At 44.3% G+C, this 26,248-nt stretch overlaps 2 protein-coding genes across 2 annotated transcripts; both read left to right on the top strand.

Moving 5' to 3' along the window:
* Position 1: 1 nt before the first annotated feature.
* polr2a (RNA polymerase II subunit A) lies at positions 2 to 13,038 on the top strand. Its single transcript, XM_041964839.1, has 29 exons — positions 2 to 303; positions 1,075 to 1,207; positions 1,322 to 1,458; positions 1,592 to 1,765; positions 1,942 to 2,223; positions 2,373 to 2,534; positions 2,714 to 2,934; positions 3,040 to 3,172; positions 3,278 to 3,402; positions 3,612 to 3,822; positions 3,903 to 4,112; positions 4,201 to 4,369; positions 4,512 to 4,606; positions 4,744 to 4,947; positions 5,045 to 5,267; positions 5,387 to 5,570; positions 5,650 to 5,821; positions 5,930 to 6,035; positions 6,318 to 6,523; positions 6,652 to 6,915; positions 7,065 to 7,272; positions 7,351 to 7,451; positions 7,537 to 7,641; positions 7,761 to 7,943; positions 8,045 to 8,248; positions 8,336 to 8,522; positions 8,625 to 8,738; positions 8,837 to 8,986; positions 9,389 to 13,038. The coding sequence occupies exons 1-29, from the start codon at positions 217 to 219 to the stop codon at positions 10,537 to 10,539; spliced, it is 5,901 nt and encodes a 1,966-aa protein (XP_041820773.1). The 5' UTR covers positions 2 to 216; the 3' UTR covers positions 10,540 to 13,038.
* Positions 13,039 to 13,821: 783 nt separating this feature from the next.
* LOC121626822 (macrophage-capping protein-like) lies at positions 13,822 to 25,895 on the top strand. Its single transcript, XM_041965510.1, has 10 exons — positions 13,822 to 13,839; positions 15,455 to 15,489; positions 20,060 to 20,253; positions 22,333 to 22,487; positions 23,323 to 23,481; positions 23,583 to 23,732; positions 24,392 to 24,478; positions 24,565 to 24,697; positions 25,251 to 25,342; positions 25,514 to 25,895. Exons 3-10 carry the CDS (start codon positions 20,061 to 20,063, stop codon positions 25,577 to 25,579), a joined length of 1,035 nt encoding a protein of 344 aa, XP_041821444.1. The 5' UTR covers positions 13,822 to 13,839; positions 15,455 to 15,489; position 20,060; the 3' UTR covers positions 25,580 to 25,895.
* Positions 25,896 to 26,248: the final 353 nt, after the last annotated feature.

The following is a 26,248-nucleotide window of genomic DNA, read 5'->3' as shown; positions in this document are numbered from 1 at the left end:
AGGGAGGGGAACAGTCGGTAGCCATCTTACTTAGGACCAAAACACAAATAATTCGGTAATAAAGGCAACAGACAGCAGAGGTCCCTGGGATATCGCCTTCGGAGACTTTCCGGTCACCGTTGGCGGCCTGACCAGAGTCGTGGTGACAATTTAACGGCTGTTCCTGTTCACAAAGCGGCGTGCCGAGGAAGGACGCGTCTCTTTTGAATAGACAGGATGCACGGACCGCCCTCCGGCGACAGCGCATGCCCATTGCGCACGATCAAGAGAGTTCAGTTCGGCATCATCAGTCCAGATGAGCTTGTAGGTTTTCTTTTTGGGGGAGTGGGGTATTTTATTAATTCTCAGACAGATCACACATCACTCGTAGAGTTTCTTGAATTATCTTGTTGTTTAACATGTGTGGCAAAGACATGGTTCTGTTTACAACGGAAAATGCTTGCTGTTAGCCTAGCCTAGCTAGCTGTGTCAGGCTGGTGGAGCTTGTGCTAACTAGCATGTAGCAGGAAGTTTGAAAAACTTTAAGCACAACATTCTCTAAAAGGATCCATGCTATCACATCAATTAAACCCCCGTTCTATTCATGCAATGTACCTTGTAGGCCCACCAGTAAGTAGAAATTTTGGTTATTTTATAGCTTTTCGTTATGGATACAGCTTGTTTGATTATACCACTGGTCGCATTGTACGCATTGGTCTGTTTTCTCACAATGAATGAATAAAAGGGTAATTCAACAAAGTAAGATAAGCATGTTTTCTTTAACTCGAGTGTGCTTTGTAGTCATGAGAATAAATTAATATTAGATCATGCTTATGCATTTAAGGTAACATTTTAAATCATAGTAAAAATTACTGTTTATTGAGCTTTATTTTAGCCGAATGCAGCATTCGGTAGAATTTCTGTTAATTGAGCAATGTTTTAGAATTGAATAGTGGGTGATGATTTAGAGAAATTTAGCTTCAGTCATTGATTTGGCTGAATGGTTGTGGAAAATATGTTTGACTGACATCAACCTTTTGATATTTATATTCTGACAGTAGCTGCTCAACTTATGCACAATGTGTCTCTCCCCAGAAACGGATGTCAGTTACAGAAGGGGGAATTAAATACCCCGAAACAACAGAAGGTGGACGTCCTAAACTTGGTGGCCTTATGGACCCAAGACAAGGGGTCATAGAGCGAACTGGAAGATGTCAGACCTGTGCAGGTAAAGGGTCATGTTTGCATTTCATGCTAAAATACATTAGTGATGATCATTCAGTTGACTGCTGTCCCTATATGGCATGACTTAATGTTTTATACATGACTTTTGTTTTCTCAGGCAACATGACAGAATGTCCTGGCCACTTTGGCCACATAGAACTGGCAAAGCCAGTTTTCCATGTTGGCTTTGTAACAAAGATAATGAAGGTCCTTCGATGTGTCTGCTTCTTCTGCTCGAAGCTATTAGTGGATTCAGTAAGTATACTCAGTGTATTACATTAAGTAATGACAAAAATATTTTTTTTGTATCATAAAAATATCATCTCAGTCTTGTTCATAGCTTTTGCATTTTTGAGGATTAATTTCTTCCCATTGCGGTTACCTCCAGAACAACCCAAAGATCAAAGACATCCTGACAAAATCTAAAGGGCAGCCCAGGAAGCGTTTGACACATGTGTACGAGCTGTGCAAAGGAAAAAATATCTGTGAGGGAGGGGAGGAGATGGACAACAAATTTGGAATGGAACAGCAGGAGACTGAGGAGGACATTACCAAGGAGAAGGTAATTGGGAGGAGACTTTTTGTCATGGCGAGAAGCCTTTTCAGCTCTCAACGTTCATGGCACTGCTCTACTGCAATTTCCCAGCTTGGGATAAATAAAGTATACCTATCGATCTATCTATATACGTATTTCTTTCTCACATTCTTCCCTCCATCCCCACTATTTGACCTCTGCAGGGCCACGGTGGCTGTGGGCGCTACCAGCCACGTATCAGACGCTCTGGCTTGGAGCTGTATGCTGAGTGGAAGCACGTTAACGAGGATTCGCAGGAGAAGAAAATCCTGCTGAGTCCTGAGCGTGTGCATGAGATCTTCAAGCGCATCTCGGACGAAGAGGACATCATCTTGGGCATGGACCCCAAGTTTGCCCGTCCAGAGTGGATGATTGTAACTGTGTTGCCTGTGCCTCCACTGGCTGTCAGGCCTGCTGTAGTCATGCAGGGCTCTGCTCGCAACCAGGTAAAGTGAAATGATCCCAGACTGAGTGTTTTGTTTTGTTGTGTTGACAGCCTGCATATTTTCTTCCTGCGTGTTTTTAAGCTGTGTTAACATTTGCTCTACACCTGAAAATAACAACAAATCATTAATTGTCTTCTGTTTTTTTATAGGATGACCTGACCCACAAGCTGGCTGACATTGTCAAAATCAATAACCAGCTAAGAAGAAACGAGCAGAGTGGTGCAGCAGCTCACGTCATAGCTGAGGATGTCAAACTGCTTCAGTTTCACGTAGCCACCATGGTGGACAACGAATTGCCAGGCCTGCCAAGGGTATGTATGCACTTCCACCGCACCTTTTAAAAATACAGTAAGATTTCTACCCAGCACGTCATTCAATGTAGTTGAATAGTCTGAAATACCTTAATGAACCCAGTCTCCATTGCTTTCAAAGTTTTCTGTTTTTGCACAGTACTTTTATCGTGCTTAAATTTCAATGTTTCCTTTCACAGGCAATGCAAAAGTCCGGCCGTCCTCTCAAATCCATAAAACAGCGTCTAAAGGGGAAGGAGGGCCGAGTCCGAGGTAACCTCATGGGCAAGCGTGTGGACTTCTCCGCCCGAACTGTCATCACCCCAGACCCCAACCTGCAAATCGACCAAGTTGGCGTGCCACGATCCATCGCAGCCAACATGACCTTCCCAGAAATAGTCACCCCCTTTAATATTGACAGGTAAGTTAGCTAATTAAATTTCATGTAATGTAAGAAAACTTGTATTTCAGAATCACCCTTTTAAGAAATGTAATATCATCTAATTAATTCTAATGACAACTCTAGATTACAAGAGCTGGTTCGAAGAGGCAACAGCCAGTACCCGGGAGCCAAATACATCATCCGTGACAATGGAGACAGAATTGACCTGCGATTCCACCCCAAACCAAGTGACCTTCATCTGCAGATAGGCTACAAGGCAAGATGAGAATAATTAATGTCTACTATAACGTTTATCTTTTGTTGCATGAGGATTTAAAATACATTTTTATCCTGTCTAAATCTGACGTTTTTCTCTCTTTAGGTGGAAAGACACATGTGTGATGGTGACATCGTCATCTTCAACCGACAGCCTACACTACATAAAATGTCCATGATGGGTCACAGGGTCCGGATTCTGCCATGGTCCACATTTCGACTCAACCTCAGGTACCAAATGAGGACCAGACCTTTTAGGGATTTGTGAATGCATTTCGATGCCTTAAAGCAAATTTATGTTACATTACTGTTGCATCATAGTCATCTTTGGATTGTATGAATTTGGTCTTAGGGTTAGGGTTATAACTGTCCCAGTTATATTATCCCTGACTGAGTGTGTGGTAGCAGTCCTAACATCGCATCCTCTTGTGTCCCTCCAGTGTCACCACCCCATACAACGCTGATTTTGATGGGGATGAGATGAACCTCCACCTGCCTCAGTCCCTTGAGACGAGGGCAGAGATCCAGGAGCTGGCCATGGTGCCGCGTATGATCGTCACGCCTCAGTCCAACAGGCCCGTCATGGGTATCGTGCAGGACACCCTCACAGCTGTCCGCAAATTCACCAAGAGAGATGTCTTCTTAGAGAGAGTAAGGGGATTATTACGAGCTCACCAGCAGCTGCTTTTTCATGTTTCGAAGGGTCTTAACAGTGCGTTTCTCCACCACAGGGTGAAGTGATGAACCTCCTCATGTTCCTCTCCACTTGGGATGGGAAAGTGCCTCAGCCGGCCATCCTCAAGCCTCGTCCTCTGTGGACGGGCAAGCAGATCTTCAGCCTAATCATTCCTGGACACATTAATGTGATCCGCACACACAGCACCCACCCTGACGATGAAGACAGCGGCCCTTACAAACACATCTCACCTGGTGACACCAAGGTACAAACCCTGATCAATCATGTGTGGATTAAAGAACGAAAAATAATGACAATGCACGTGACCCCCCACTTTTCACTCATTCACGTAGGTCATAGTTGAGAATGGCGAGTTGATCATGGGCATCCTGTGCAAGAAATCTCTGGGAACCTCCGCCGGCTCTCTTGTCCATATCTCCTACCTGGAGATGGGCCACGACATCACCCGACTCTTCTACTCCAACATTCAGACTGTGGTCAACAACTGGCTGCTCATCGAGGGTAAGAAAACAGTGAAGTGCACATATCCTTATTGCTGTATTTTAGTGCTATTGAATGATACCTTTTTCACACTTGGACATGTAGTATTTTTACAATCACCCATTTATATTCTTGGCTGTATGGGTTTGCCCATTGTCTTCAGGTCATTCCATTGGTATTGGTGACTCCATTGCTGATGCCAAGACCTACCTTGACATCCAGAATACCATCAAGAAAGCCAAACAGGATGTGATAGAAGTAAGCCCAAAGTATTTGTATAGTCACCAAACTCACAGAATAACTCATATTTGGCTATTTTAACATACTTGTACCTGTCGTTCAGCAGAAATTGCAAATAGAAAAGTTACATTTTACTTTTGCCTTTTGTCTGCCAGGTCATTGAGAAAGCCCACAACAATGAGCTGGAGCCGACCCCCGGTAACACACTGAGGCAGACCTTTGAGAACCAGGTGAATCGTATCCTGAACGACGCTCGTGACAAAACGGGATCCTCTGCCCAGAAGTCTCTGTCTGAGTACAACAACTTCAAGTCCATGGTGGTGGCTGGTTCCAAGGGATCAAAGATTAACATCTCACAGGTAAAAGAAGCCACCTAGCCATCATTACGTCACAATAGAGTGATGATTCACATCATCTTTGAGATCTCTTTACCGCTTGTCTTCCCTCCTTATTCAGGTTATTGCTGTGGTGGGGCAGCAGAACGTGGAGGGTAAACGAATCCCCTTCGGCTTCAAGCATCGCACACTGCCTCACTTCATTAAGGATGACTACGGTCCTGAGAGTAGAGGCTTTGTGGAGAACTCCTACCTGGCTGGCCTGACACCAACAGAGTTCTTCTTCCACGCCATGGGAGGCAGAGAGGGTCTGATCGACACAGCTGTCAAGACTGCTGAGACCGGTAAGTCCAGGCAACTGGGCAAGAGAATGGTCACAGACCCAAAAGGCATTTAATTTGGCTGTCCAACAAAAAGAAAGCCTTTTGGTTTCTAACATGGTAAATCTGTCCTACCTCAACAGGTTACATCCAGCGCCGTCTGATCAAGTCCATGGAGTCGGTGATGGTGAAATATGATGGCACGGTGCGTAACTCCATCAACCAGGTGGTTCAGCTGCGTTACGGTGAGGACGGCCTGGCGGGTGAGAATGTGGAGTTCCAAAATGTGGCAACACTCAAACCCTCACACAAGGCCTTTGAAAAGAAGTAAGTCACACACATTAGCACATTTTAATAATGGTTAATAGTAATCATCAGTGGCTTAACTGTGGTCTAATCTGTGTAGGTTTAAGTTTGATTGCACCAATGAGCGAGCACTAAGGCGGATGCTGCAGGAAGACGTTGTGAAAGACGTGCTGACCAATGCTCACGTGCAGAGTGCCTTGGAGAGAGAGTTTGACAAGATGAAGGAAGACAGGGAGGTCCTCCGAGCCATTTTCCCCACTGGGGACAGTAAGGTGGGTGGGCACACTTGTGGGTCCACCGCTGTCTTTTATCAGTCTCTTTAGGTCTGCCACGAAAAAACAAAAATTGTCACACACTGCAATGCTTCTCCTCGCCTGCAGGTGGTGCTGCCATGCAACCTGGCCAGAATGATCTGGAACGCTCAGAAGATCTTCCGCATCAACACTCGAACCCCAACAGACCTGAATCCTCTAAGGGTTGTTGACGGTAAGCTCTAAAACAACAAACCTTGTTAACCAAAGAACACTATATCACCAGTCACTGTTTATTCTTCGTCTCTGATATTAGTGGTTAACTCAGAGCCAAGCTGCCACACAGACAGTTTCTTCACTATATATTTAGTGACAGGCAGCATAGTTGGAATTAGGAGGTTGTGGCCTGGTCTCAGGAGTGTAAAGCCACATAGTGTCTGGGAGAAGAGGCTTCAAGTGTGCGTACACAAATTTTAAGCATAAACCTCCATCTTTGGGTATATGCTTGGATCCCCAGGCGTTCAGGAGCTGAGTAAGAAGCTGGTGATTGTGAATGGTGATGACCCGCTGAGCAAACAGGCGCAGCAGAACGCCACGCTGCTCTTCAACATCCACCTGCGCTCCACGCTCTGCTCCAAGCGCATGACCGAGGAGTTCCGCCTTTCAACCGAAGCTTTCGACTGGCTGCTGGGAGAGATTGAGACCAAATTCAACCAGTCCATTGTAAGTTCAGCATATTTTTGTATTAAGTTAAGACTTGTTTAAGAGCTGTTAGATTTTTGCTAGACTGTTAAAACACTGAACTTTTTAGTTTTTTTTTCTATTGATCTCATGTTTTCTTCCGTTCTCAGGCCCATCCAGGTGAAATGGTTGGCGCTCTGGCTGCTCAGTCGCTGGGAGAGCCAGCCACTCAAATGACCCTCAACACTTTCCACTACGCCGGTGTGTCAGCCAAGAACGTAACACTCGGTGTGCCTCGTCTAAAGGAGTTGATCAACATCTCCAAGAGGCCCAAAACACCGTCGCTGACTGTTTTCCTGCTGGGTCAGGCAGCACGTGACGCTGAGAGGGCCAAGGACATCCTCTGTCGTCTGGAGCACACCACGCTGCGAAAGGTGAGAGACAGTTTCTCCTGGTGTAATAATAATTTTAATCCGCAAGCCATCTTATTTTGCCCTAAGTTATCCAATAATGTCCTATAAACGAAAGAATTTCATCCTAAATTGAAAGCGGTGACTAAAAATTAGCTTTTTTTTCCACACAGGTGACTGCCAACACTGCCATCTACTACGACCCAAACCCACAGAACACGGTGGTGGCTGAGGACCAGGAGTGGGTGAACGTCTACTACGAGATGCCCGACTTTGACGTGACGCGCATTTCACCGTGGCTGCTGCGCATTGAGCTCGACCGCAAGCACATGACTGATCGCAAGCTGACTATGGAGCAGATTGCGGAGAAGATCAACGCAGGTGGGTTGTGTTTACCTGTTCAGCGCTTTAACAGAAGCAAGGTGGTTCTCCCCTAATGACGCGTTTGTTCTCTGCAAGGTTTTGGAGATGACCTGAACTGTATCTTCAATGACGACAATGCTGAGAAGCTCGTTCTGCGAATCAGAATCATGAACAGCGACGAGAACAAGTTCCAAGAGGTGAGCAGTGATGCTATATTCAGTAATGTGCAAAGCAATGCACTGCAGGCAATTTCCGTATTCATCATAAAAAACTGTTTTCTAGGATGAGGAGGTGGTGGACAAAATGGATGATGATGTGTTCTTGAGGTGCATCGAGTCCAACATGCTGACAGACATGACCCTTCAAGGCATTGAGCAGATCAGCAAGGTAACAGAGTGAACACACACACACATGCACACACGCAGGGTCACTGCTGCCCTCACGAACAGTAACAAAGGCATATCAGTCCGTGTACCTGAGTCAAAGGTCACACTCCTCTCCTCCAGGTGTACATGCACTTGCCCCAGACTGACAATAAGAAGAAGATCATCATCACAGAGGACGGCGAGTTCAAGGCCCTGCAGGAGTGGATCCTCGAGACAGATGGAGTGAGCCTCATGAGGGTGCTCAGCGAGAAGGACGTAGATCCCGTCAGAACCACCTCCAACGACATTGTGGAGATCTTCACGGTATGAAAGCATGAAAACTGATTTCTCTCAGCAGTAAAATTACTGCATATTTAAAAATATTTAAATTGTTTGCCCTCTCCTGCTCCGTCTCTCTCGCATAGGTGTTGGGAATCGAGGCAGTGCGAAAGGCTCTGGAGAGGGAGTTGTACCACGTCATCTCCTTTGACGGTTCCTACGTCAACTACCGTCACTTGGCTTTGCTCTGTGACACCATGACGTGCCGTGGTCACCTGATGGCCATCACCCGTCACGGCATCAACCGTCAAGACACAGGGCCGCTCATGAAGTGTTCCTTTGAGGAGACGGTAAGAGGATAAACAAGAACAATTATGGTTGAGGCCATCAGAAGAAGCTACTTGATCCTTCTTTAATAACTGTATCTCCTAATCCAGGTGGATGTGCTGATGGAGGCGTCCTCCCACGGTGAGAGTGACCCCATGAAGGGTGTGTCAGAGAACATCATGCTTGGCCAGCTTGCCCCGGCTGGTACAGGATGCTTTGACCTGCTGCTGGATGCTGAGAAGTGTAAATATGGCATGGAGATCCCCACCAACATACCCGGCATCAGCGTGGCTGGACGTAAGTGGAGAGACGTTTTTTTCGAATACAAAGCAGAATTAATTGTGCTGTAGATACAGTGAGAGCCATGATACTTACGGTCTACATCCGTCCTGTTTGCAGCCACTGGCATGTTCTTTGGCACGGTGCCGAGTCCCATGAGTGGTATGTCACCTGCCATGACCCCGTGGAACACAGGAGCAACGCCAGCCTATGGTGCCTGGTCCCCCAGCGTCGGTGAGTGTACACCCAGATTGCCTTGGCTCTTCCTTATTTTTATTTTTTTTGGTTTCATTTGCTAAGTTTTGTGTCTTTTTTTTTGTTTTTACCTGTAGGAAGCGGCATGACTCCTGGAGCAGCAGGTTTCTCTCCCAGTGCAGCGTCAGATGCAAGCGGCTTCTCTCCAGGCTACTCGCCGGCCTGGTCTCCCACTCCCGGGTCTCCAGGGTCTCCAGGACCTGCCAGCCCATACATCCCATCTCCAGGTATGTAAATAATGTGCAGGGAGAAAAAAATGGTTTATTTAGTGACTTTACCAAAGTGATTTAAACAACATTCACAATATATAGTATGTGGATTGTAGAGATGTAAGAAAGACACTAACAACATATATATTCAGTTACTACATTTACTACACACTAACTATATATTATTATTATTGTTGTTGTTGTTATTATACTGTTAGTGTTCGCAGTAGTAATTCTAGTACAATATTGCACAACAGATATGTTTCTATATAGATGGTTGCTATTTATTGCAGCATAATTCACATTTAATTGATAACTGGTAAACTAAAAAATAAACTTTGAAGATCATTTTTAGTTGCAGCCACAGTCCAAGAGTGGATCCCTGAGACATCCTTTAAATTTATTTTTTTTCCTCTCTAGGTGGAGCCATGTCACCCAACTACTCCCCCACCTCCCCGGCCTACGAGCCTCGCTCCCCTGGGGGCTACACCCCACAGAGCCCCGGCTACTCCCCAACATCACCCTCCTACTCTCCCACCTCTCCCTCTTACTCCCCCACCAGCCCCAACTACAGCCCGACATCTCCTTCCTACTCGCCCACCTCGCCCAGTTACTCCCCAACCTCCCCCTCCTATTCTCCCACATCTCCTTCTTATTCCCCAACATCTCCCTCTTACTCCCCTACCTCCCCCTCCTACTCCCCCACGTCCCCCTCCTACTCCCCCACCTCACCAAGCTACAGCCCGACATCGCCGAGCTACAGCCCGACGTCGCCCAGCTACTCTCCCACCTCACCTTCTTACTCACCCACCTCTCCCTCTTATTCTCCCACGTCTCCATCTTACTCCCCCACCTCTCCATCCTACTCCCCCACCTCTCCTTCTTACTCCCCAACCAGCCCGAGCTACAGCCCCACATCGCCGAACTACACTCCCACCTCACCCAGCTACTCCCCCACCTCTCCCTCCTACTCTCCTACATCGCCCTCTTACTCTCCAACTTCCCCCAACTACACCCCGACCAGCCCAAACTACTCCCCCACCTCTCCCTCGTACTCCCCCACCTCTCCATCCTACTCACCATCCAGTCCACGTTACACCCCGCAGTCTCCCACTTACACCCCGAGCTCCCCCTCATACAGCCCCAGCTCCCCCTCCTACTCCCCCACCTCCCCCAAATACACCCCTACTTCACCCTCATACAGCCCCAGCTCCCCGGAGTACACTCCCACCTCTCCCAAATACTCCCCCACCTCGCCAAAGTACTCCCCAACGTCGCCGAAGTACTCGCCGACTTCTCCAACCTACTCCCCGACGACTCCCAAATACAGCCCCACCTCTCCTACCTACTCCCCCACCTCCCCCACTTACACCCCAACAAGCCCCAAATACTCCCCCACCTCCCCTACTTACTCCCCAACCTCACCCAAGTACTCACCCACGTCTCCTACATACTCGCCAACTAGCCCTAAAGGCTCCACGTATAGCCCCACCTCCCCTGGATACAGCCCCACCTCACCCACCTACAGCCCGGCCATCAGCCCCGACGATAGTGACGAGGAGAACAACTGATGGGCCGCGGATGAGAAGGGGAGGCAGCTGAAGAAAACCTGTCACCGCATGGTGGACACCTGAAGGACAGCACCTTTAACCAGCTGGAGGTGGCGTTTCTTCGAGCCACAGGGGTCCCAATTGTGACAGTTTTTCTTTGGGGAAATCTCTCCTTTGGGGACCGCTGTGATGCTCCGGCCTTGACCATCTGAGGGCCCCCTTTACCACAAGAAATTGTTAAAACTACTACGTGAAAAGACTTGAACTGCTTTGCCTGAACGAAAAAAAGGCTGCCTTTTGAGATAGTTTTTTAATTTTCACATGGGGTGTTGGAGCAAAACTGCAAATCCCAAGAGGGAATTAAACAGAGAGGAAGATGTGGCGAACACATAACGGGGAGAAAATGTCCCTTTTTAACTTTATAGTGTACTGCATCCAGTCTCTCTCTCATTCTCTAAATGTTGGGTGTATAGTTGTGGAAAGCGTACATATTGCCAAAAGCCTTTTTGAGAAGTGGATTGTATTCATCACTAAAGCATAAGCTCTAAAGAAAATCAAGGAGGTAAGGTTTAGACTTTGTTTACTGCATATTTCACCGAGGTGTATCTTGTTAGACCTTTTGCTGCTTTTGTAAAACTACAGTTGCTGCCAGTTTTGGGGGCATTTTGTGGATCAGAGATGGAGCTTTAGGTGTTTGATGTATTGAAATAGTCAGATTGTCTCAAGGAGAAAGTGGGATGGTCAGCAGAGAAACATGATAGGAGAGAGAAACTGGCTTGCAGGTAAAAGAAATTTCAACCTGAACATCATTGACTACATAGATGTATGTACCCAACGCTCTCCCCACTTCCTCCTTCACACCCCAAAGACGAAACCTGAAAGATGTCACGAAAACACCCACCAGCATCTTCTTGTCCTCTACCATTTTGGAGACTTGTGCACCAGAAGGAAAAAACAAAAACACTTTTCCAGATAATATTCTTCCTGTGACACTGAGAATTTAAAGATTTCTATGAAAAAAAAAATAGAAAGATGATTCTGTGTTTAATTTTGACTCTAGGAGGAAATGGGGCACACGTGGACGAGGCATACTAGTTTGGCGTTGCTGCTTTTGTCATTGTTTGCATGAGTAGCACATGTTAATACATTTTAATCGAGCTTTAGGTTGAAATTGTTTTCAAATCCCTCCCACTCCTTGCTAATGTTTGTCCCATTTCTGATAGCTGACGTGTACACAGGATTATTTGGACTATTCAATTTATTTAAGAAAGAAAGTGAACTATTCTGTGTGAATATGAATAGGAGAAAATTATGATTTTTTTTGTTTGTTTTGGCTTTTTTCTCGTTTGCTTTTGGTGACTGTGTAAACCTGTTTGCAGGAGGCTCATGTTCATATTCTGTGGATGAAGGGGCAGAGGACGGAGGGGAGTGCTTTTATTTCCACCCCTGTTCTCCCCAACAGTCCCAGTCTTTGCCACAACGGCGGCGACTGCTCTTTTCACGAACAGTTGTAGGATGTGTGCAGTCGGCAGGTTGTGACACTGCTTCAGTTAAAAATAGAAGGGCAAAAAGTTCAGTGTTTTCGCTTCTCGGGACGCCAGAGGGCAACGTTTGTCCTCCTGTTGGCTTTTTTTCTTCACAACGTGGATCAGTTTATTTTCTCCTCAGCAGAGATTGTCCAAAGAAACAGCACTTTTGGGCCTCTCTTTAAACAAAAACAACCTTACCCACTACATTAGTGTGATCTTCTTTTTCAATATGGGTGCTTTCTCACATGATTCGACCTAGTTTGTCTGTCAGGGAACCGTCTGTACGCCTGATGATGATGGAAACATTTTTTTTCCTTTCCCTCCTTGTTCCATTTGATCATTCGACGCGGTTTCTGAATTTATTGGACTAGCTGGGTCTCCTCCCTCTTCCCCTCTTCATCCACAAGTGATCCTCATTTCTGAAATCAGTGTTTCTTTTTTTTTTTTCTACCAGTGTATGTACCTGTGATGAGGGGAATCATGGGGAGGGGAGGGGGGACGTATTGGGTCTGACTGGGAGTCCTGAGGAGATAAAACACAACCAGTAATCTTTTGGGTTATGTTTTAAATGATTTGTCAGATTTTGTGAAACATTGCTTCCAAGATGGTCTTGAATTGAAGGGACTGCATCTTCTGGCCTTTGAGATAAAGCAGGTTTGGTAATTGCACTTAGTAAATATTGTGGTGGACCTAAGCCCCAGACATTGTGATATTTTGTCCACTATGCTTGCATCTAATCCTGTTGTCTTAACTGTGTGCTGTCCAGTCAATTCAGAGCATCAGGACTCCCGGGTTGTATGAATGTGTGTATGAGTGTGTGTCGGAGGGCGAGACAGGGTTTCAAACTGAGGAACGACTTCACATGTCTGGGCAAAGGAAGGTTTAACTTGAAATTGCCACTGTATAGAAATCGATTCATTATCTCGTTCTCTGTATCTTTGTTCTGTTTGTTTTTTGACTTGGGAAAAAAAAGAATAAAAGTTTTACTACATGTCTGTCTCTGTTTCTTTTATGTCCCTCCCTCACAGCAGGAAAGTAAGCAAACTGAACCTGCTAAGGCCAGTTTTGTGCAACAAGGGCCACATTTTAGTATTTTGGGAAAGGAAAATGCTGCATTTAGATTAAGATTTAGATTCATTTGTTCTTTTCATAAGTACATTATACTTGAGCATTATCACTCTATGCCCCTCTGCCTCATTTCTGAGGGAAATTTGACAATTCTTGTTTCACTCTTATTTCACAAGTGAAACTTGATTTTGCAGATTTTGTTTGTAAGTAGTTGTCTTAAAAACCATGATACATTATAATAGATGTAAGTTAAAATTTGTGTGTAAATTAAGTAAAATTATCTCCTTAATGGCCTGCTACAACATTCAAATGCTTTATGTGTAAAAATAAAAGTACTATAACCTAATATAACACTAATCTTCTCCATAGTGCTTACTTTTACTTTTGATGCTTTAAAGTGAATTTTACTGATAATACTTACATACTTTTAGAAATGAGTTTCAGTATCAGACTTTTATCTGTTATTAAGTGTTATTCTCAAGTAAAACTAATGAATATTTAGTTTGTAGTTGGCAACCAGACAACAGACTTCTCTTATGATGGAAAGTCATTATGCTGTAGTTTCATTTCCTGAGGCTCCAGACAGCGAGGAAGATTAGCTCGTCCTCCAGGGGGCGCTCTCATTTTGTGTTAACACACCTTGTTTGCAGACAGGAAGTTAACTTATCAATCAGGCTAATCAACAAACCAGCACTGATCAGTCACAACTTCCCTGTGAAACCGAGTAAGTTCAACATGCTCTAAGATTTTGCTGTGAGATTATTTAAGTCACTCCAGTCATTTTGTCGCTTACATGTTAATTTCAGGTTTTTTCAGTTAAAGGTTTACTTAAAGGTTTGTGGATTTTCTTTCTTAAACTGTAATTCCGCTTAACTCAAAGGTCCTCAAGATAGTTTTCAACTCAAAATGAACAAGATGTTGCTCATTTAAAGTTAGTAAGTCAAACTATAAATGTAACTTCATGGTAAAAATCAAACAACACGACTTCACAAAGTTTAAAGGCCAAGGAAATAATTGTTTTCGGGTATTTAAGGCATGAAATTAGCACCTTGGATCATTCAACCTAGCAATCTTCACCTGTGGAAATGATGAATCACAGGTTTCACCGACAGCACAGCATTATGTCATCCGGTGATCTGAGGCTTCCCACACATACAGCGTAGGCGTGTTTGACCATAGTCCACCTATGACTGCTCAGTGTTTGTGTCAGCTGCTGTGGTGATATGTAGCAACTGTGGAGACCTTGTTGAGTCACTGGGTAATTATAAGAAGGGCAATATTCAAGCCACTGGTGGAAGAAGTGTTTGCACCTTTTCTTCAAGTAAAACTACCAACACAATATGTAAAAATACTCATACTCATAATCATAATCTATACTCTAAAAGTCCTGCATTCAAAATTCTACTAGTGTAAAAGTGCAGAAGTATTAGCTTTAAATAAATATATCAAAAGTAAAAGTACTAAAACGTCTCCTGTGACTGATGCATGATTCTGTATGAAATCAGTGGATTGTTAATACTAGCACATTCATGTGGGAGCAGTGTTTTACTCGTGTAGCTGCTGCTGGAGCCGGTTTGAACTATATCATACAGTTGGTTCATTTGTCCAGTGGTTCCCAACACGGGGGTCGGATTCCTGCAAAAGGTCACCAGCTAAATCTGAGGGCTCGTGAGATGATTCATGGGCGAGCACAGAAGAAAAAACTACATTCTGCTACACAAATCTAATTTTGAAGTTTCTGTACTCTTTTATTTTTTTGGGACATTGGATCATTTCAACAGTTACTGAAATAAAAGCATGTGAGAAGTTTAACTGTTGTTTTTGGCACAACTCATAAACCTCTGAAACATGACGAGGCCCAACCAGACGCTGTTTTACTACAAGAGGTCAAGAGCAAAAAGTTGGGGAACCACTGATTTAATCACTAAACTTCGGTAACTGCAGCTGTCAGATGCATGTAGTGGAGTAAAACGTCCAATATATCTCTCTGTAGTGTGGTGGAGTAAAAGTATGAAGATGTATAAAATAGAAATACTGAAGTATAATACCACACATTACTCAACAGTACTTGAGTAAATGTACTTCTTCTGTCAAGTAGGCCTAACTTGAATTCTCCCCCCACTTCAAGTCCTGATTCAATCAAGTTTCCGCACTTTTCTGTCGTGTTTGAGTCAGAGGGCCGGCCTAAGACTGCCGGAGACAGAGGCAGGAAATGTCTCGTCTGTGTGTGTGTGTGTGTGTGTGTGTGTGTGTGTGTGTGAAAGACAGAAAGAATTTGTGTGTATTTAGGGACGTGTTCCTCCTTGCATGACTGCTTTTCTCCTCCACTCTCTGCTCAGACGTGTCGTGTCCCACCGCCAGCTCTCTCTCCAAGGTAAGTCTTCATTTGTTTTTGCACCTTTTGCTGCACAGTCCCAGCGTCCGTTTTGTTTTTTTCTTTTCTTACGTTCCTCTTTTACTTCTTTTCCTCTCTCTGTCTTTTATCCCGAGACGTGTTTTTCCATTTTTCCTCCCAAGCTATTCTGTCCCTGTTTGCTCATCGCATTCCTTCTTCCTGAAATCAGAAGAGGAATCTCACAACGGGACAATGAAAGTTTAGTCTCTCTGACCTCCATCCCTCCATTCAAACTCTGAGCTTATTCTCGGTTCCGCTTTCTATCATTGGGGAAAAGCCACACCTTTAATTTCCTTTACAGGTCTGTCTGTGTGTCACTTCCTACACATCACCCTGGTCTTATTTGCAGCTGTTTCGCAACTTTCTTAAAGTTAAGGTCGGGTGTTAAAAAGGTAACAGCCTCAAATCTCATGATTTAGCTGAGAAAAGTGTGCGAAACAGGTGAAAATACATTTTCCTGCAGCTGTAAAAGTGTCATTTAACATGCATATTGCGCTCGATTTCCTCCTTTGTCTCTGGTGCTCTCGGTTTCTCCCTGTCTGCTTCGATGTCTTGATTTCAGTCTCCTAATCTCATAAACGTACAGTGCACCCAGCCATACAAACACACACACACTTGCACACACACACTGCATACACTCACGTAGCTCTCAGATCTCCCTGCGCCTGCTGCTCTGTCCGCCTGCATATTGTCTGCTCTCATATTTCTGTCTGGTTATCAATGCATGAATGAATGATTGAGTCAGTGACCCCTGTAGCCTATCTGTGACCTTGTGTCTCCATCTAAACCCCCTCCGTCCTCTCTCTCTCTTTCCACCTCCATGTCTCCTCTATCTGACCACACACCACTGACCACTCAGTCGCTGAGGCCAAAAGGGCAGATTTCTATCTGATAGCATCTTCTCTTTGGGCTGTTTCACCAGATGTAAACGGCTAAATTGGATTACAGCGATTAATGAGATTAATTGTAATTTACAATCAGTGCTTTTTAAACATTAAATCCTTAATGACTCCAGCACATACAGTAAATAACGAGCTCAGCGGCACAGAATAATAACAGGAAAAGGAGCAGATCTCTCATTTAAGAAGCTATAACTTTTCCATTGGTATATATTTTAATTTGGTATTTGGTTATTTGGTTCACTCTCTCCACGCTTATAGTGTCATTTTAGGAAGCTCGAACAACCCACTGAACGCTACCTGCTCCACACCAAACAACAGGCAGACACATTGAATGACTAGCTGGTGAACATATTGGAGTATTTAGCAACTAAAGAGCCAGATATTACCCTCAGGAGTTGGTAGAGACCAAAAACAGAGCAAAACGAGGGTGAAGATTGGACTTGCAAGTCCTATGTGGCTCTCTATGTGAGTGTGATGCGTAAACAAGAGTTCAACTTTAAAACTGATATGTCAGTGATGTGTTCACGACTTGTTCCTCTGACCAGAAAAAAATCCTACACTAAATTCTTCATTACCCATGAGCCTTAGCTGCTGTTGCTATGAAGAAGAGGAAGGAATGAATCACTGCTGTGGTGAATTAAGAACAAAAAGAAAGAGCAAAACAAGGAGCCATATTTGCTAAATTCATACAGAACTGACGCCGAATGCCAACGTGAAGGAATTTCTCAGCAGTAAGATCTTTGGTTTCTAGTCGCCATTAGCTGTGCACACGACTGAATGTCAAGGTCTTGATTGGATGGATTTGTACTGGAATGCACCCTGGGGGTTGTAGTTAACTTATCACAGATACATCTGACTTTTATTGAATAATCACACATTTTCTTTATATATAAAATAACTTTGTGACGCAGTCTTTTCATCTTGTGTTCTGATGTGTGTGAGTCATATTTGCTCACATTTTCAGAGTTGCTAAATGAATGAGGAAGGCTGGTGGTGTGGGGCTGAGAGAAAAAGGGGAAGGGGTGTCACCTCTCACTCCTCAGCATGTTGGGGGGGCTGTAATTCCTAACTACATCCCTGCTTGCGACAAATATAGCGAGCGTTTTCCTGCTGTCTTCGTGGTCCTTTGCGTAGAAGGGAGGTGTGTATGGACAGGGTAAAAGGAGGAAGGAGGAGGAGGAGGAGCTGGAGTCAGAGGAGAAGGGAAGAGTGGAAAGATGGAGGAGCCAGCAGTTTGCTCTTCCAGTAATTATCCACTTGGTGTTTAGCTTTAGCCAGGAACCAGGAACCCGACTCTGCCCCCCCACCCCCACACACGGCGTCCTATCCACAGGCCGCAGGTAGGCTTTCATCACACCGGCTCCAGTTACCTCCCACGTATAAGCTAACGAGGCCAGGTGAGCGCGAGCACTCCTCCTCACCGGACCTCTCGATCCCTTACAACCTCACACACACACACACACACACACACTCCAGTGGACACGCAGAATGGAGTCGGAGTCAGACAGCATGCCGGAGGTACCGGAGGAGAGCATACAGTTAAGTGGAACGGGCCTTTTTCTCTGCCTCCTTATTTACTCTTGAAGCGGCTGTCCAAGCATTGTAACTTTAACCCGGGGGCCCCTGCATGAGCTGCCTCAGGCCCTTTCTCTTTTTCCTCGCTCCCTTACCGCCTCTGTCATTTCACATAATGTTCAACTGACCACTTTGTAGACGATTAGAGCTAATAGTTTCATCTTTTTCTGCCGCCTTTGAGTAATTTTCAACAGATAGTGGAGGAGAGTTGGCGGCAGGGTCTCTCATGTGGATTCGGTGTCCTCAGTTGACTCTAATTCTTAGAACCACACTAGTTGTTTGTTTTCCAGTCCTCCTTTATCAGCTTGCTCCCTGACGCCTGTCCAATAGCTGACTTATATAATGATGGTTTTCTAAGAAAGTGCAGTAAATGCTCCGCCTCCATCATTTTAACCCTGCAACATTTGCATGGATGTGCAATGCTGCTTTCATTTGAAAATGTCACAACGAAGCTGCAGGGCTTGTCTCAGCCTCGATCTCAGCATCCGTTTGATAAGGATTCACGTGTTTGTGTGTTATCATCAAGTAAAAGCCTTCTGATTGCCTGTTGAGGCACCAAACTGCAAATATGAAGCACCATTATATCAGAATGAAAAAATGGCTTTTACAAAAGTCTTCAGTCAGTAAGTGCTGGAGTCAGTTAATGGATTAGTCAACTTTTGACCGTGAAGCAATAGTTACAAAAAAATTAAATCTTAACTCAAGGGCCACTTACTCAGGTTTACTTATGCTTACAACTACGTTTCATGGCTTTCCTCAGTAGATAGGAATAGTTGAGTTAATCATGTGGCCTAAGCTACTGAGCAAGTGGAGCTTGAATTAAGCCAACAGAAAAGGAAATGTTTACTTACCAAGATTTTTACTTAAAACAAGTAAAAATATTTCATCTCAAAATACCCATATTTATCTTAAAAGTAGCGCAGCCACTACCCTTGCAGTAGTACACTTTGGCAAAGTAGTTTTCTACTCATCAGTGTTGATCAAACAGCTTTATAATTCTCTAAATTCTAAGAAGTAAGAAGTTATATTATTAAGATATAAGATAAAAACTACCTGCTAAGACAAAACATGCATATATTTCCTTGATTTAAGATATTTCAACTTCCTTAGATTTTTCTTTTTGCAGAAACATGTTTTTAAATCTGTTTTCATGGACAGTGAATATATCTCAATTTTTTGCCAAATTTTGCTACGTCACAAAATATTGTGGGAGTAAAGTAAAGTTGCAGCAACTCGTCTCTCTTGCAAAATATAGCGCAGCGAGACAGGAGACAACAGGAAGAGGCAGACGTGTGGTTCGGTGACGCACTCAGCATATTAACGTCCAAATATGCTTCCTCCTTTGTGACAGGGTGGGAAAACTGGAAGGCAGACAGAGGTGTACATTAGAGTGACTCAACCAGGTGCATACCCGGCTCATTCTCACCTGTGACATGATCTGGCGTGCATGGGGCCACGCCTGGTTTTGTGCAGTTACACTAATGTGTCAGTGAGGCCCGCTCGGTGTTGTGTTGCATAAAACTGATGTAATTTAGCCCGTGGTTGTTAAGCAGCAACAGAATCCTTTGTTTTGTGTCAGGTCCAAGTGTAATAGCGCTCGTCACGTCAACCACATCCTCCGCTCTGTCGTTCTCATGGCAACCGCAGTGTGGAGGCGTCTGTGTTGAGCGCTGGTCTTTGTAGTTTCTGTCAGTCAGCGTGGAGAGCAGCGAAATTTTCTCTTAACATGAACTCTAACATGAAGACTGTGATTGTGACACGTTGGGGACTTCCTTCATGCGTCAGTACCTCGTGGGCTTGACTTCTGCTCTTACTTTTCTCAACTCCAACCAAAACCGAGCATCCATCATCACATGGAAACAGTGACACAACTATATTCATTTACACTTCCTGTTTCAGCCAACTTCTTCCCCTTCTGCAGGAGTCTTTTTAGTGTAATTTGCCTCCAAACAGTCGTGAAACCATCATATTTGTGGTGACTGTTGGAGTCCTCACTGTTCTCTGCAAAGCGTGCCCATACCTCTTCTTTCCTTCTGTCTTACTCGTCTCGTCTTCCTCTTCTCTCCTTGCAGCATGCTCCCCTTCCAGGCAGCGCCAGGTCAGTTTGGTCCAGAGGTCCGCGAGCCGGGCCTCAGAGTGTGGAGGGTGGAGAAGATGAAGGCCGTCCAGCTGGATCCCTCCGAGGTGGGAGCCTTTTACAACGGGGACTCCTACCTGGTGCTGGAGAACCGTGGTCAACTGGGAGCCGACCTCCACATGTGGATCGGTGAGAAATCTGAGTTATGTAATGCGCATCATGCCACAGAGAAACAAATGCTGCCTGGTGTGAATCAAAGCATCATTCATCATATTAGGAGAGGATATTGTTAATAAATCGTAGGCTTCATTTTAAGCCAAACAGAGACCGAATGAAGTGTGAAATGTGTTGCAACACATGCATCCCCTCAGGGAAGAACCACACAGCAGGGTTATGCAATCTGACTTTGTGCACTCGACAGGATTCCACTACATCTACAGTGATGGCGTCTCACTGCAGGACAGAATCAGTCAGTAAAGTCAGACCACGGCTGTTTAATCAAGCTAGCTTCATTTTTTTATTAAAGACACCATGATTTCCACTGAGCAAGACACACTTAAATTAACCAAATATGCGCTAACGGAGGAAAAGAAAAGCTCAAAATTAGACCCACCATTTTTTTTCAGGTATTCAAATAGGTGTAGTGTGGATTTTCTTCTCCTTCTTTATGATGACCCTTAAAGGAATGCAAACAGAAGGGTTTTTTGGTTAAAATTTTAACAAAATATTATGTCCCATTTTTTTAAAATAACATTAATACAGTAAAATTCAATACTGTACATAAGCAAATGTACACACAAATGTGTGAGATGTGATATCCGTCAGTTTTCATACCGCCGTGTACTGCTGTAACCTTAAACCTCAGTTGGAAAAGCAAGCAAGACAATCAGAGGCCTGTAGGTGGGATCGAGAACTGGGACGTCGTTGTTCTGCACCAGACCCGAGGAATGCTGTCAGAAGAACGGCCAAGTCGGCATGCAGAAATGCCATCTCTTAAATCTCTTCAGTATTATTCAATCATCCTGAAAAATGTTAATTGCACCTAGCCCGCCACAGCTTCCCTCTTTATTAGAAATGACAGCGACAGGACGGATACGTCACCCTCTATTGAAAACACTGAAATTTGACCGTCATCGGTGCAGAAAAGGACAAAATCCAGGGACGACACAGGGCTTAAAGGGGACATGTGCAACATGCAGATGGACACGTGCAAAACAACACTGCACTAAATTCTTGAAATTCTCAAGACCTTCATCCTGAAGTGTGTAGTCCAGACTTCAAGAGAAGGGACACCACACACCTCATCCTGGCCCTGCGCTTCGTGTTGAAAAGCTGATAACCCTCCCACTCGCGGTGATGACACACGAGACACGGCGCTGACCTGCTGCATCATTGTGCGAGGCTGGATGGATGGAGCGGGATGGAGGGATGATGGGAGGGAAGAGGGGAAACTGGGATGGCTTTTGAGCGGGGCCCATTAAAAATGCAGCAGGGCTGTTACAGTACTCAAATGTGGCTGTTGTTTCCAGCATGTATCCGGTGCTTAGGTAACACTAAGCTGATTGTCACGGCTCGGAGAGGCTCTCTGTGCTCAAGCATGCGTCCCTCCGAAGCCTCCCTCCCCCTCTTGTTTACAATTGGTGACCCCCGTGTTGTCTTTGTGCGCCCGCTGGCCGCCACACCGTTTGCTTCTCGTCTCTTTGTCCTGTCACCTCTGTCAGCGGCTCTTTTGTCCCTCATATTGTGACATCTTAACCTTTCTGGCCCCATTTCCTAATTCTTTCTCCCGTCTCCTTTTCTTCTCTGCTTCCTTTCATGTGTCTTTGCCTGCCACCGGCTCAAATGGATGAAAAAAGGTCCACCTCACAGCCTGTTGGACATGGTTTTGTTGACATACAAGCTCAGTTCTAGTTCTCAGTTTAGGAGTAGTCGTACATGTTGGCCTAAAAGTGAATTATGAGATGACTTACAAAAATAAAATTTCAGGCTTTGTCTTTGAGAAAATGAACATGGTTGGTCATCAGACATCAAAGTGGAAGAAAATACTCTGGTTAGACCTTTTTGTACATTTGTAAGTGGATATTTACTGTAAGACAACAGTGACCTCCCTCAAACTCACAATCCCAAAGATTTGACAGTGACAGAACAAAGGTTATTAATCAAAACGACTCCTGTTGCATCAAATTAATTTTTTCTATCCTTGTTGGAGGAGTGCGTGTGAACGCTTTTTTGACCTTCATGTTTAATCCGTTAATCCGTCTGTTGCAGGTGAGAAGTCGTCCAGGGACGAGCAGGTGGCGTGTGCCATGCTGGCCACCCAGCTGGACAACTTCCTGGGCGGTGACCCCGTTCAGCACAGGCACGTTCAGGGCTACGAGGCCCCGGAGTTCATGGCTCTCTTCCCCAGAGGGATCAGCTACAAGGTGAGGACGGGACAGACCCGATCCTGGGAGTTCAGACAGGTTAAAAACTGGAACGCCATTGAAATATTAAAGTATAAATATGTATTTTTTTCAAACTTAACATCATAACAGTAATAATAATACTATATAATATAATTCCTTAATAATTTCCTAGAAAATTTCCTAAAGAGCGATGTGATTTAGTACCAATTATAGGTAAAATAGAAATTTCCTAGAAAGAAAAAGCTCATTAACCCAGCTTAATATTCATTCATTTACATTTTTTTATATATAAGACATAAAAGGTCATTAAGAAAAGAACAGAACACAATGCAAATTTACAAACATGTAGAGTCTAAAAAGCGTAAAACAGAATTGTGAGCCTGCCTGGAGACAAATGTCATGTTTTTGCCTGTTAGTTAGAGACACGATGTTTGCATCCAACACTTTTTGAGCTTCAAAACTTTTCATTTCCACTTAATTCGCTTGCAATGTCAATTCAAAAACATTCAGAATAATTGATTGAATTGACCTTTTCTCAGCTTATTCAATCAGAAACGAGAAAGTCGCTGCAAAAATTGCCGTTTGACACACTTTCTTCTTATTATTTTTATTATTATTACTTGAAATTGCTTTAGTTATTTTATTATTATTATTATTATGGATAAAACCATTGTATCATTTGACAGCCCTCTGGATTGTATGGCCTCTGTGCCAAAGTGCAGTCATATCACATTTTGGACAAGTCGAGCTGAAATCTCTTTGACGTTTTGCAGCAGGACAACTAACATAAAACCTAAAAAGATAAACGTGAAAACCACAGCCTCTTTAAATGAGTTCCCCACATCTCTCACAGGAGGGTGGTGTGGAGTCGGGCTTCAGGAGGTCTCAGGGCTCTGGGACGGTGCAGAGGTTGTACCAGATCAAAGGGAAACGCAACATCCGTGCCAAGGAGGTGGAGCTGTCCTGGAGCAGCTTCAACAAGGGAGACTGCTTCATCCTCGACCTCGGGGAGGTGAGCACCCACCACCCACCACCCATCCAGTGTCAGAAAAACTACAGCGTGCAGGAGGCGAATGTGATCATGGTGACTCACGCTGTTTCTCTCCCCTCCAGATCATCGTGTCGTGGATTGGCTCGCAGGCCAACATCTTCGAGAAGCAGAAAGTGCGGGAGATCGCCTCGCTGATCCGTGACACGGACAGACACGGAAAGGCCCGAATTGTGGACACCAGCGAGGGTGAGGAGCCAGAGGAGATGCTCAAGGTAAAAGCACAATTTATTTGCACTACATTCATAAAGAAACCATGTTTCAGTAAGCTGAGTGTCAACTCCTGAGTGGAGCTGCTAAGAGTTATATTAGAAAATTGCAACCACCCTCATGTTCGGAAGTTAAATATGAAGCAAATTACATAGACAAGATGTAATGTGTTAACTATTGAGCTTTAAAGGTGCTGGCAGGCAGATTTTGTTATTTGTGGAAAGAGACCGGCTAGATCAGTCATGTCAAACTGATTCCATAAAGGGCCGTGTGGCTGCAGGTTTTTGTTCCAACCTAGGACGAGCACACCAGACCAACCAATCAACATCAAGGGATCACTTAGTTATCAGCTGAAGACCGAGATCAGATGATTCATTGATTCCAGCCTGGTGTGCTCCTCCTTGGTTGGAACGAAAACCTGCAGCCACACGGCCCTTTATGGAATCAGTTTGACATGACTGGGCTAGATGTTACCCTTTGTTTCCATCTTTTATGCTAAGCTACGATAACTATCTGCTGCCTGTAGCTTCATAATGAGAGAACAGACATGAGAGAGGTGAATTAAGCGTAATCCCTAAAATTTCTAGGTCAGCACATACTCCCAAAAATGTTATCTTAGTATCTTAGTAGTGGTTCCTGAGTTTCCTGTTGTGTTGCTGAGCAGGTCCTGGGACCGATGCCAGAGCTGGCAGAGAGCACGCCCGAAGAGGACAGCAAAGCAGACGCCTCCAACTCTGCCTCCCTCTACAAGGTAACTCCACCTGCAGCGCTTCAACAACACCACTGATGACTCGAACTGAAGCAAAATTAAAAAAACGTGCACGTTTGCCCCCGCAGGTGTCCGACGCCACGGGTTCCATGACGACGACCAAGGTGTCGGAGAAGAGCCCGTTTGGCAAGGAGCTGCTGGTTCGTGACGACTGCTTCATTCTGGACAACGGCGCCAACGGAAAGATCTTCGTCTGGAAAGGTGAGGAAATACTACGTGACCCCGAACCAGCGAGCTCGTGCCGCCTGAAAGGCAAAACCGAGGAAAGTGATAGTTGTTACATGCCGGTGATATTCGGTATCTAATTGGATCAAATTTTAATGAGCATAATGTCAGTAATGGTTGAGAGTTTTCGCAGGGAGACGAGGCTCAGGATGCACTTGAACATGTGGAGGACTAGTTAGTTCCCACCTCCCACTCTGTCCACATCAGACTTCACTCTGCGTTGTGCAGTACATGCTACATGCATTTAGATTTTCTTTTGGTTTGACACAGAAAATGCAGATTTAGAGTTTGAAAAACGACTTAAAGCGTCTGAAGGAAAAGGAGAAATCGCCTTTTTTAAAGGGTTCATTTCAGAGCAAAACACTCAACTCACAATGAAACTGCTGATTGCATTAGTAATCAGCATTTTACTTTTATTCTCTTATATTTTAATCTGTTAATCCTGTTTTTAATGTATGCATGTATGCGCATATGTATACAATATGGTTTCCTCACACATTTACTTGAAATTGCATTGATTAACTGCCAGGTAACGGAGCAAACGCTGAGGAGAAGAAGGTTGCCCTGCAGATGGCAGATAAATTCATCGACCAGATGCAGTACAACAGGATGAAAACGCAGGTACATAAAGCTCATGAGCTCTTATTAAAATGAAATAACAGCAGCTGAGGAGACTTGCTCCATTCTGTTAGAAGGAAAAGCCGGTCTCACACTGCCAGAGTTACCATAGCTTTTAAATGTCACCTTCAGTGCTTTTACTGCAGCTCCTGGTTAATGTGCTTCTCCCTGCAGGTGGAGATTCTGCCACAGGGGAAGGAGACCATCATCTTCAAGCAGTTCTTCAAGAACTGGAACTAAACATTTTGTGGGATCGTTTGAGAAGAAGCTGCATTACTGACAAACTGACAGCATCTGACGCAGGATCTCATTTTTTTTATACGCATTTGCTTGTATGTACATATTTGTTAAGGTGCCGTGCTGACGGAGCACACTGTCACTTGTTTTAGACTTTTATATACGCAAGTTTCTTCTTGAGCGATTATAAAGATATGAAGAGATAAATAAAGAGCTTTAGGTAAATGAGTTTGGACTTCTTTTTTTCTTTTTTTATATTTGTTCTATTGTCACAGATGTGCCTGCATTTGAAAAAATAAAAATAAACCTGCTACTTGTAGAGGAAGTGGTTTGGTTTTTTTTTTTCCTGTCAGCAGAGTGTTTCATGACTGCTCTGAAACATGTGACAACATGCCATGCTGGAATTTAACTGCATACATGTGCTCACTTCTGGTATTTACGTAAAAGTTTGAGGTCCTTCCATGTCCATACACTATACGCCTGTTCTGTCACATTTAAAAGAGAACTTTTGTGCTTCCTAGTCTGCAGATTTAGATTTTACATCAAAACATACAATCAGTTTATGGAACATGATGCATTATTCTAGTTTGAATTAGCAAAAAGTAGAGAAACACCAGTAAAATCCTCCTTACACATTCGCAGGGGACCTTTTTTTTGCACTTTTGTTTATGA

Source organism: Chelmon rostratus, chromosome 23 (assembly GCF_017976325.1).
Source record: "Chelmon rostratus isolate fCheRos1 chromosome 23, fCheRos1.pri, whole genome shotgun sequence".
In the NCBI taxonomy this organism is placed as follows: domain Eukaryota; kingdom Metazoa; phylum Chordata; class Actinopteri; order Chaetodontiformes; family Chaetodontidae; genus Chelmon; species Chelmon rostratus.
The sequence above is the reverse complement of the archived record's forward strand: the minus strand, read 5'-3'. Positions and strand labels throughout refer to the sequence as shown.